The sequence below is a fragment of the Nycticebus coucang genome, chromosome 12 (genome assembly GCF_027406575.1).
Source record: "Nycticebus coucang isolate mNycCou1 chromosome 12, mNycCou1.pri, whole genome shotgun sequence".
In the NCBI taxonomy this organism is placed as follows: Eukaryota; Metazoa; Chordata; class Mammalia; order Primates; family Lorisidae; genus Nycticebus; species Nycticebus coucang.
The window spans coordinates 97069716-97081560 of NC_069791.1; the positions used below are offsets into that span (position 1 = coordinate 97069716).

The 11845-nt window shown below is 61.4% G+C and overlaps 1 protein-coding gene across 2 annotated transcripts; it reads left to right on the plus strand.

Moving 5' to 3' along the window:
• The first annotated feature begins 4916 nt into the window (after positions 1-4916).
• On the plus strand, positions 4917-10760 carry PRR35 (proline rich 35). Of its 2 annotated transcripts, none has more exons than XM_053556909.1 (3): positions 4917-6059; positions 8649-9727; positions 9917-10760. In XM_053556909.1, the coding sequence occupies exons 2-3, from the start codon at positions 8694-8696 to the stop codon at positions 10536-10538; spliced, it is 1656 nt and encodes a 551-aa protein (XP_053412884.1). In that variant the 5' UTR covers positions 4917-6059; positions 8649-8693; the 3' UTR covers positions 10539-10760. The 2 variants fall into 2 exon arrangements, with proteins under 2 accessions (XP_053412884.1, XP_053412885.1); XM_053556910.1 differs by having other exon boundaries at positions 4917-5808.
• Positions 10761-11845: the final 1085 nt, after the last annotated feature.

The following is an 11845-nucleotide window of genomic DNA, read 5'->3' on the forward strand; positions in this document are numbered from 1 at the left end:
TTTGAAGGCCAACTTCCTGGGTCCCCAGCTGGCCCTCACTGCCCTGCGGCCCCCAACCCTCACATCCTTGGGGCCCGTGGGGTTTTTACACCTAAACATTCCCCTCTTCCCTTTGGGACTCCTTTTACTCTGAGCTGTGAATATTTTTAACCCTGTAAATATGGCCAGCTCTTCTGACACAGAGACTATTTTATCACTTGTCAGTCCCCATCCCTGTACAATACAGTTCTCCATGGGTGGTTTCCAGACTCAGGCTCCAATGGACCAAATAAAAGCGTTTTGTTTTGTACTGATGCCTCCTCACCTATCTGTTGTCCTTCCAGGAGTGCAGGCCCTGCGGGAGAGCAGGGCTGCCAGGGGTGGCTTGTGGGGGGGTCTGGCACATGGTGAGGTCCTGTGAGGATGCCCCAGCAATAGGCCCAGGGGGAACTGCATAGTACAGAGGTCAGATCACCATGAGCCTCCAATGGGCAGCTGGAGCCAGGCCATGGAGACATGTCTGGGAGGACTTAGTGTCAGGGCAGGGGACAGAGGCTATACCAGACCCTAGAGCCTCAGCCTCACAAGACGGATGCTCACGGCCAACAGGACAGTATGTAAGAATGGCTTTTCTCAGAGAGAAGTCTGAGGCCCCTCCTGAACTGATCCATCGTCAGGAGCAAATGGATTGAGGGGGGCATGTAGGAAGAAAAGTTTTATGTCATGTCCCCTTCTGCAGCAGGTGGCAGCAACTCCTGCTCCTACTCAGCACCCAAATCCCCTCCCAGAGGGGCCTCTGTCCCATGTCCTGTCCTGTTTAGGTTGCCACTCTGCTGCCTGGGTGGAGTGGGGGCTGGGGTACGGCCAGCATCGGCCTAAGAGGCCTGTCACCCGCAGCCTATCGAATGTGAAAGCAATTAAAGCCACCAGCAGTGTTCGCTCCAGGCGGGCCTCAGGCAGCGGGGGAGCTGCCACAACACATCTCACCTCCGTGCCCGCGGTCGCTTGCCCTGCTTCACCGCAGCTGTGCCACATGGAAACTTCTCCTGTGGGATGAGACCAGGCACACACCCACCCTCATGCCTGGTATAGACCTGGCTGTAGCCCCCCCCAGAGTGTCCTGGGATCCCCAGGCCTCCCAAGGCTCCTGTTCCTCTGTCCCTGCCGCACCTGGCACCCTCTCTCTGGCTTCTGCAGCCTCCAGACTGATGGAGGCTCAGGGTATGAACCACATCAGGAGGCCCTCTGCTGGCACAGCAGGACAGGAGTCTCCACAGTGGCCAAAGGTCGCAGCTCTCCTGCCATGGGGTGCGGCCAGCATCAGCGTAAGAGGCCTGTCATCCTCCCCCAGCCCACCCCGGGACCCTGGCTATCCTCAACCAGCACTATTCTCTCTGCCTTTAGGCCCCAGCCTGTAGGGAATGGGTGGGGGAGGGGTCCACAGAGGTATCAGTCCAGAGCCTAGGCAGGCGTCCAGCAGGGAGGTATGGGCCACCTGGAGACCAGAGATAAGACAGAGCCAGGCCAGCCTGGCCCCACCAGGGCCTCACAAACTGGATGAGGGCAGTTCTGTGGGTGTGTGCCAGCCTGGCCACAGGCAACAGTGAACTAGTCCTGAGTGCCAGGAGCTATCCCTTCCTTCACCCTCCCTGTCTCTTCCTTGCCCCTGCTTCTGGCCCTGGCCCTCTCTCCCCTTTGGCCTGGCCCAGGTCAGCCTCGTGCTCCCATGGACCCCTCTTTCTCCTAGCCTCTCACTGTCAGTGCTGTTGGCCACAGTGGCTTCAGGGCAGGTGGCGGCGTGTTCTCACTTGTGAGGCGCCCCTGTCAGAAGCACTTAGTGTACAAATTAACTGCATCCTTCCCACCTCCCTTTGCACAGCTCTGGGCGCTGGGCTGACAGGCCTGCAGCTCCTGGCCCTCTCCCACCTGCCCAGTGCACATGGCTGCCCAATGTGGACCCCTGGCCCCCCACCCATGCCTGAGCAGGAGGGCATGTCCCCCACTGGCTGGACAGGGTTCCTCTCAGGCCCCTCAGCCTGGAACTGGACAGGGAAGGCCACGACAGGCGGGGAGTATTCTGTGAAATACGGGGGGGTTTAAGCCCAAGGCCCAGCACCTGGTCTGCCCAAGAATGGGCAGTCCTGCCATTTAGGGCAATTGTAGCCTGGACACAGGGCCAGCTTGGAGGCCCCCACAGCACCACCCGCCAGCCCGCCTGCCACTCAGGCGGGGAAAATCATCTGTGACAGGCCCAGGAAGGCCGGCCCTGGGGGCTGCAGAGCGACACGCGGCTCCTCTCCCCAGCATATGGCTGCTGTCGGCCCCAGGCACCACTTGGCCAGTGCCAGGCTCGGAGACCGGGTGGGGGCTCAGGCAGCCTATGCCTCATATCCCGCCTGCCCATCCTGGCCACTCCCTGATTCTAGAGGTTCCTAGCCCATATCTCTTGCCTCCCTCAACAGAGAGCTCACTCACACTCAGCACCTTCAGCCCCTTCAAGGGGTATCACAGAGGGTCAGCCCCACACCTCAACCCACCCCAACCAGCAGGATGATAACCTGGCATGTCCGGGATGGAGCATGTGGGGAGGAACAGCACTGGCTGGGAGAAGGATGCTGGACTCTTGGCAGTGGTCTCTAGGGTGGCCAGGGCCACAACAAGGCAGGAAGGAGTGGCCTAGGCCACTGTGAAGGGTCCATTGCCCAGCAGAGGATGAACCAGCTCAGACAAACCCCAGATGGAAAATCCCCAGGCCCTGGCTGTGCCCTTGTTCCTATGGGCCACAATCCTGCCCCCCAACCCCTCATAGCCCTCCTGTGTCACTGTTGTGATGTAGCAGGTACCCAGGACTCTCAAGGCTTGACCCTGTCCCAGGCAAAGCCCTGGGCCCAGCCTCTCAGCCTGGGGCCTCTGAGGCCATCCTAAATAGGCAAGAGAATGCTGCCTGCAGGATATAGATGCCCTCTGGGCCTGGGGTTCTTGTGCACACTCAGGAAGCTGCTGTGTATCCCAGGCCAAGCACCCTGTGCGGCACCAGCCCCACCCTGGGCTCCCAGAGCTGCTGCCACTTGTGAGACAAACACACCTCTGTCCCTCCACCCATGGGCAGGTGCAGGCCAGTTAGCCCCAATGCCAGTCCCAGCAAGAGCTGTGTGCCAACAATGAGGGGATGAAACAGGCCCCCTTTGGGCCTGTACTATACCACTACAGACCTTGCTGGCCTGCCAAACTGCTGCTGCCCCTGCCTTCCCTGGGCCTTGGCTCTTTATCCTGCCCACCACCACCCTGCCACACACAATCCAGCATTAACAGAGGTGACAGGTGGGCAGCCATGGGCAGACCAGACAAAGAAAGTTAATGGCCAAAATGAGTCTCTGGCTGGAGGCAGAAAGAGGGACTATGGGTCCCTACCCCTCTTGCATCAAGACTAGCTGGAGAGGACACCAGGTTCACCCCCACCCAGGACTCCACTGTAGCCAGAAGTGGCCAGACACTATGTATCCCACCACCTATTCTCCAGATGGGGGGCCCAGGGAGTGTGGACGGGAATCTAGCAGCAGGTCACAATCACAGTAGGACAGCAGGAGGGACCAGCAAGGGAGCCCCTCGGGCAGACAGCGCAGGGCCAGAGGTTGTACTGATGACCCAGTCTCACCTGGCCATTCATGGTGGCGATGGTCATCTGAGCAACCAGTGTGCTAGCTTTACATACATCCCTAACCCCCACCCTGTGCACAGGCTGCCCAGGTATAGCCCAGCGGAGCACTGGAGAGCCCCAGAACAAGGCCAGTATCCTCAAACAGACCCTTCTAGAAGCTCAGAGATGTGGCCAAGTCATGCCTCTGGACACTGCCCTTCCTTCTCGGGCCCACACTTCTGCAAAGAAAGGCCCTAAGGGGGCACTCCATTGCTGGGCAGAGCTGACCCCACTTGCTTATCTGGCCTCCTCTGCACAGGGCCCATTGGTCCTTGAGCCTCACTGGGCTCTGCTCCCTGCATGCTGATCCCTGGGTGGGCATCCCAAGACCAGGGATCCCCAGGCCTCACCATCCTTCCCCTGGACGATGGTCATAGCCTCTAGCCAGCCCATCTCCCATATAGTCAGCTATAGTGTCTTCCACACCTTCAGAGGGATCAGCATGTGGCTGACCAGTGCGGGACTAGAGTTCACAGGGCAGCCCTGGGACTGAGGGACTATAGCCTGGAGTCCCCATTCCTACTGTCTTGGTCTGACCTGGGTCCCCAGCGTCTCTGGTCTGTGTTTGTGAGGAGGGGCCCAAGCCCAGCTGAGCATGTCCAGAGAGGGTCTGTGGGCAGGAGCCGCCTCCTGGCTCCCATTCTCCACAGGGCTGCTGGCATGACGGCTGCCCAAGCTGTCTCCGGCCCGGGGCTGCCTGCACGGTCAGTTGGTCAGCTGGGCCAGGCCAAGCAGGCAGAGAGAAGGCTGACATGCTTTGCCACCCCCAGCACCCTCCACAGTCCCAGCCCCCGCCCATGGACTTGTTTCTGATGGGAGTAGGGGCTGTGTCAAGGAAGGTGACATGGGGCACTCACCCTCAGAACCCTTGGCCAGCACCACAGTGACCCCTGCCAGCACAAGCCCTGGCTATCACCATCACTGCAAATAGGGAAACCAGGGCTAACCTCACAGGGACTCTGGACCCAGTGCTCTCCTCTGGCTACCACTTCAAGGGGCGACACCCAGAAGCCTCTCATTCCTTCTTCCCCATGGCACCCCTGTCCCCTGACCTGAGCTGGGGACACCCCAGGAGCCTATGGCTGAGCCTACAGTGAACCCCAGGTCCTCACAGAGCTCTCTGTGCCTCTAAAGAGCCCTCCTGGGGCAGCATTCACTCCTCTGGCTGGAGTCCCCATAATGCCTGAAGTGCCATGTTACACATCTCTGGGTTAAGGTACCTTCCATGGGAGCAAAGCCACGCATCTGTGTCCACATCTGGGACATAGCGGCTGATCGAGCCAATTTTTGCTAGGACCCAGTTGAGAAGTGGGACCACAGACCTTTAAGTTTTGACAGCTCAGGGAGCAACTTGGAATCTTTTAGCCTGGGAAGTGAGGCTGAGAGCCCTGCTGACCATGAGAACATTACCAAGTCATGGTGTGTCCCAGGTTCAAACCCTCCCTGGCGCTGCCTTTCAGCTCCCGGTGGGGCCCTCAGGAGGGGTCCTTTCAGCAGCAGGTAAATGCATGGTCTGGTGCAGCCCTAGGCACCTCCCAAGGGAGTGGGCAGGGAAGGCTGGGGTTTGTGCACCCAGAAGGGGGTGAGTGCACTGCGGCCAGCCTGAGGTGGTGGCCATCAGTGGGCAGGGGCTGTAGAGGGGCTCAGATTCACCTAGCCTCCTGCTCTGAGAAAAGGAAACAGAGGGTAGGGGTCACCAGGAACAGCTAGACTCCACGGACTGAGCCAGTTCTGGCGCCCTTCTCCGAGCTCTGCCCTTCCCTAGCTGGCTCCGGCCCGAGGGCCCCCCCTGTCCTGGGGCTCAGCCCCAAGGCCCTGGTTTGGGTGGGCAGGTGGCTGTCAGGGGCCAGAGCCCTGACAGATGAGTGCTGACGGCCTTTCTCCCGGCGCCCTCCGCTGCTGACACCCCATCACACTGCTGCGGGGACCCCGAGAGACCTGGCCGCCTCTGCGCACCCCCGCGGCAGCCTGCAGGCGACGGGGGCGGGGACGGTGCCAGGCGCCCCTCACTCGCGCACACCTGCGCCGCCAGTCCCGCTTGGTCGGGCGGCACGGCGGTGTTACCGGCCGCCACTCCGGCCGCCGCGGCCGCCGGGAGCCCCAGAGCGCAGAACCGGTCCCAGGCGCGCAAGGTCAGTGAGTGCGCACGAGGGCGACTCAGGGGCAGGGGACGTAGTTACCAAAGGATCTGAGGAACCTGGGGACCGCTCCCACACCCGACGCCCCCGCACCTCCTCCTCCGCCAGCCCGGTCGGAGGTCGCAGCACCCCGCGGAGCCCAGCGCCGTGGCGCACGCGCGCCGCTCCTGCTGCCAACTTCGGTGGGTGCGACTCGGCGTCGGGGGACGCGGCCGGTGGCGGAGGCTTCGGAGATTCGCTGCCACGTGAGTGACCGCAAGCCCCGCGGGGCTCGCTCCCAGCGGCGGGCCTCAGTTTCCCCTTCGGCAATCCCGGTCGCCGCCCAACCCTGAGCCTGTCTTAGGTCGGGGTCGCAGCCGGCGTGGGCCGAGGTGGGCGCGGGAAGTTTGCGCCCCTCGCGGGGCTTCGCGCAGACTTGGCGGCGCCCGGGGGCTTGGCTCTCGCCCCGCGCAGAGGTCACGGGGAGCCGGGCGCCGGGTAGCTATTGAGGCGGTGCGGGGAGCGCGGGGTGCAGTTGGAGCTTGGGCGGAGGGGCGAGGGGCGCGGGGCGCGGAGAGTCCTGGAGAGTCGGCAGCCGGCCCCCGAACTGCTACTTCTCAGCGGCCAGGCTCCATGCAAGGGTCCGCCTGGGCGCGTCCTCAGGGAGGGCTGCCCTCAGGGGTGCAACTGGGGAGGACTGAAGAACGGCGCTGGGGTCGCAGCCAGCCCCACCTCTGCCTGGTCCCTCCTACCTCCACACCCCGCCGGTGGGTGCCCCAGAAGTTCCAAGAGGGCCAACAGAAACAGGGGGCTGTGACCTGCTGGTGGCTGGTCTGTGGCCCCAGGTGTTGGGTGTCCCGTCCTGTCCTGAGGTGGGACCTCATGTGCCCCCTCTGCCACCACTGTTCTCTCCCAGACTGGGTAAGGTCAGTGGTGCCCTGATGTCTGGGTTGGCAGAGTTAAAGCTGCCCAGAGATGCCATACTCAGTCACTAGCGAGGATGTGTGTGGGTTGTATGTCCCTTTGTGTGTGTGCATTTGGCTAGTGTCTGGAGATGTCTTCAACTCTGTACATACATGCTGGATGGGTGCTGGAATCCTCTGGGTCCCTGTGGGGTCAGCAGCTGCTGAGATGGCTCCTGGTCAATCCCCCAACCCAGATCTGATCTGAAGGGAAGCCCAATCCCAGCTGAGAGGCAGGGTGGGCGGTGCACCAGTTGGCACAGCTGTGTGGCTCCCAGGGCTGGATGATCGATGGCCCAGTACTGCTGCCTCTGTTGCCAGAGCCCACACCCCCATTTGTCATCCATATCTAAGGGGACAGGGAGAAGGGGCTGCCTCTGCATCCATCACCAGGTCCAGGCTTGGTCGGCAGCCCCCAGGAGCCCCAGGCTCAGCCCCCTCTTCCAACCCCCACACCTTCTGGGCTGAAAACCAGGCAGTCAGTTCCTGTTTACCCCACCCTCCCAGCCTACAGACCCCTCAATGGAGACCCAACTCCATCTCTCCACCCCTGGTCTCCTAACAGGGGCACCCACCCAACTTTTGGGGGCAGTAGACATAACTGCCTGCATGGGCAAAGTATGGTGGTCAGCATAAAGGGTGCTGTGCCCAGCCCTGCCCCACTCACCCACTGGCCATCCATGAGCTATGAGGAGTCAGCCCTGGATGCCTGTGTCCATGAGTGTGTCTGTGAGCTTGTGTGTGAGTCCCAGCCAGGTCTGCATGTGTCCTCAGGTGTAGTGTATAATGTGTGCATATACATGGGCTGTGCTGCATTAGCCTCAATGTGCTGTGTGTTCTCAATGGACAGACAGCCAGGTCCACTCTGTGTAGGGGTGAGATGCGTGTATGGGTGCCCGGGCTTGCACTTAGCACACCCAGCCCTGAGTTGGCTTAGTGATGCAGAGGTTGTGCTTCCCCACACAGTGCAAGGGCACCTTAGGAGCCTTTCGTGCTTGTGCACACACCCGAAGCCTGTGTGCACCCCACACAGTCACATAGGCACACGCTGGGGGCAGTGGACAGCCCAGGTGGCGGCCCAGATGGAGTGCAGAGTGGCTTACCAGTGAGTGTGCGGGGCATGGGGAGAAGCGGGTCTTGGCTGAGTGTGGCCACTGCAGGCTCGGCCGCGGACCTGCCTGAAGCCACCCAGATGGAGCTGGGCTGAGCAGGTGGCTGCACCGTGGGGCCGTGTTGTGAGGTCCACTCCCATCAGCCTGGTCTGCCCCCCCAGAGACCCTCAGTGTCCACCTGACACCCGCCGGAGCAGACTCGTGCCTATGCATGGGTGTGCACGCATATGTGCACACGGACACAGGGCCTTCTGCTGGTTTTATTGTCTCAGCAGCTTTTACTGCAGGGGCTCAGCAAGAGCAGGGGGTACTGGAGGGGAGTAGGACCAGCTCCATCACTCTCAGGGTGCTTGTCAGGAGCCGGCCTGGTGCTGGGGAGCTGGATGCAAATTGAATTATCCCAGAAATTGGCCTGTGGCTGGATGGCCTCAGGGTTGGGGAATCGTGTAGGGTCACTAGATACAACCCAGTATGCCTAGGTAAACTTAAATTTCAGATGAACAGTGAATAATGTTTTAGTGTCTGTTCCAAATATTACCTAGGCCACACTAAAAATGAAAAAATTACTATTTATCTGAGTCAGATTTAAGTGTCATGTGTTTTTATTTGCTACATCTGGCTACCCTGAAAGTACATGTAGAGGAATTGAAGGGTGAGGGCTGCAGGACAGATGTGGGGGACCCCTGTGCTCTTGCCGCTGGTGCCTGAGGAATCCTGAAGGGAGGCTGGAAGGGTCAGTCAGAGGCGGGGCTAATTCTGACAGTGGCCCTCACATCTGCAGGTGGCTGTGGTACCCAGGCCTGCCTGGGCCTGCCTAATAGCTGCAATGTCTCAAGAGCCAGGCTCGAGCAGAGTGTGCACAGGGACCAGGGCACGGTCCAGGAAGCCCAAGAAGCCACACTACATCCCACGGCCCTGGGGCAAACCCTACAATTACAAGTGCTTCCAGTGCCCCTTCACCTGCCTAGAGAAGTCGCACCTGTACAACCACATGAAGTACAGCCTCTGCAAAGACTCCCTGTCTTTGTTGCTGGACTCCCCAGACTGGTCGTGCCGCCGCGCTCCTGCCACACCCAGGCCCCGTGCACCCACCCCTGCCCTCCCAGGAGATTCCTCAGACCCTGGTAGCCAGCCACAAGGAGCCACCACACCTGACCTGGCAGTTGCTGACATCCTCTCCCTACACCATAGTGGGGGCCCCAAACCTGGGGCCAAGGGGTCCCCAGGGCCCCTGCCTCCTGTGGCTAGGGCTGCCCAGAAGGGTCTGGGCCCAGGTGGGCTCCTGGCTGAGTCCTGGAAGCCAGGGGGCCTAAGGAGCACAGCTGTGGGCGATGTGGCTTCATCCGGCCCCAAGGGCAATGCCCCTTGCTACCCCCCACCCACCCCAGGAGAGTTCTCTGAGGCCCAGAGCCTCCAATTGTCCTTACTGGGAGTCAACTACCCTCTCGGCCCAGGCCTCTTCTCCTACTTGGGGCCCTCACTGGCTGCTGCAGCCCATGTACCCTTCTTGGCCTCAGCTGGCCCCCTGCTGCCCCCAGCCACAGCCTTCCCAGCCCTGCAGCCTGCTGAACGCCCAGCCTTGGCCCCCCGCCTGTACTGCCCACTGCTGCTGGAGCATGCTCTAGGGCTGCCAGCCGGGAAGGCTGCCTCTGCCAAGGTCCCTCCCCGCCCCAAGGGCCCCCCTGGGATGCTCGCTCCTGGCTTACTGGGGGGGCCCTGGCCCTGCAGCACCCTTAGGGACCCAGGGCAGGAGGGGGAGCTAGAGCAGACTGCCCAGTATGACCCCAAGAAGAGGCTACCTCTGGGGAGCAGGCTCCCAAAGACCTCTCCTGACCTGGCCAGGTTTTGCTCCCAGAGCAGGTGGGTGTCTTGGGCTCCCAGGTCTAGGGTGGTGGGATCTAAGGGCTGATCGGGTGGCTGGGCTCCAGGGCCTATCTTCTGGGGTCCCCAGGTTCTGGGCTGGTGGGGGACCATGGGGAGCAGAGGGCACAGGGAGTGCCTGGGGCACGGTGGGGCAGCACAGCCTTCTCACCAGCTCCTGCCCCACAGCCTGCCCACCGCTCCATCTGCCATGCTTTGGCCTGAGGACAAGGAGCCAGGCACAGACGCTGAAACCACTGGCCCCCAGGGGTCCCTCCCCCCACAGGCTCAGGGCCCAGTGCCAGGAAGTCCAGGGCACATGGGTGAGGACCTGACACGGGCCCTGGGCGACTTCACCAGGGTGGAGCAACGCCTGGGGCAATTGGCACCTGCAGGGGGCCTGGCCCCGAGACCTCTGAGGGAGCAGCTGGGCAGGATCCGCCTTGAGCTGCTCACCATTCATCAGGCCCTGGAGCGGGCCGTGCAGCCACCGGACATACCCCTTGACCTCTCTGTGAAACGCATGCCCACCAAGGGGTCTGAGAGGATCTGGGGGTCAGCTGAACTGCACCCCATATTGGCCCCAGGGACCCCTGAGTCACCTAGCATGATGGCCCCTCCAGCACCAGAACCTTTCTCTGGTCACACCACCAAGTGTGAGGCAGACTCCAGTGTCCCACCCCCGGGCCTCCCCTTACAGGCCCCTGAGGACCCTGGCATTGCTGGCAGTGGCTGGGGCCCCTGTGTTGGGGCCAGGAGCTCTCAGCACCCCGAAGACATCCTGCCAAGCACCCCAGTTGCCAAGGTCTGATCCCAGCTCTTGCAGTCCACCTGTGTTGGTCCCACTCCTGCATTCCTGGGCCCCCCTCCTACCCTGCCTCAGCCCCATAGCCAAGGCCTGGGACCCATCCAGCCTTGGCCTGCATGTGGATAGACCCTTGCCAAGCTGTGGCCAAGGCTCGTCCTTGGGGTCACCCAGGGACAGCAGAGGTCACAGCTATTTATTGATCATAGTTGAGGACATTAAAATAGAAACTGCCTTTACCCCTGTCTAAGCCTCCTTTCTTTATTGTTTGGCATAACCACTTGGATATCTCCCAGGAAGATGATGTCTGGACTTTGACCTTTGGATCCTGACCCTCCTCCTGTGGACTGGGCTCTCCCGGAGGGGCTGGGGGTGTGTTGGGGGTTTCCAGCAGAGGGTACTCGAGTGAAGGGAGGTGGGAGGCAGGCATGTGCAGTCTGGGGCTGCTCAGGATGATTTGTCCTATGTTCTGTGGGTTGGGGGTGGGCAGGGATCCTTTGTGCATTCTCCAGCCCCCAAGTCCAGCAAGGCAGCACTAATGTCAGCCTTCCCTGTAGTTAAACGGTGCCCCCTGCATTCTGTAGCTCAGGGCTGCTTACCCAGTGTGGGCTCTGCTGGGCCCCCGCCAGCCCCTGTGGCCACGATAGGCATCAGTGGCCTTCACAGCTCGCTGCCTCCCTCCCAGCCTGGCCTAGCTTGGCCTTCCCATGGCAGAGAATGGAGGGTGGATGGGCAGGGGCCTGGGGAACCCCCCATAGGTGGTCACTGCTGTCCCCGGGGAGTGGGCCACATCTTCCAAGCCCACCCAAGAGTGGCCCCTGGAGCCCAGATTGCCCTCTGAGAAAGTGCAGGTCCTGCCTACGCTGGCTCTCTGAGCTAGGACTGGGCTGGCTGGACTGTGGCCAGTAGGAGCAGGACTTGAGGCTGCCCCATTCCCTGTACTTGGTGGTGATAGCATCGGCCACCCACCCTGCCTCAAGGTGTCTGGAGGTGGGGTGTGGCTGGCCAGGCGAGGAGTGCTGTGGGTCAGACTGGGGCAGACAGGTCCCAGCCAGGCACCTATCCACAGCTTCCTGGTGGGGCTGTAGGGGACTGTGAGCAGAGCCAGGTGTCCAGAGGGTCCCCAGGTCTGCAGGAGACACCCTCTCTGTAGCTTTCCATCAGCACTCCCACACATCTGTTGCTCTACACTTCTCCTTTCTCTCCAAGCAGACAGGTGAGGCTGCTCTGCTGGGCAGCATCATGCAGGTTCACACGTGCAGAAATGGAACCATCCTGCCTATAACCTGGTAGAGGAGGCAGGACTGACCTCC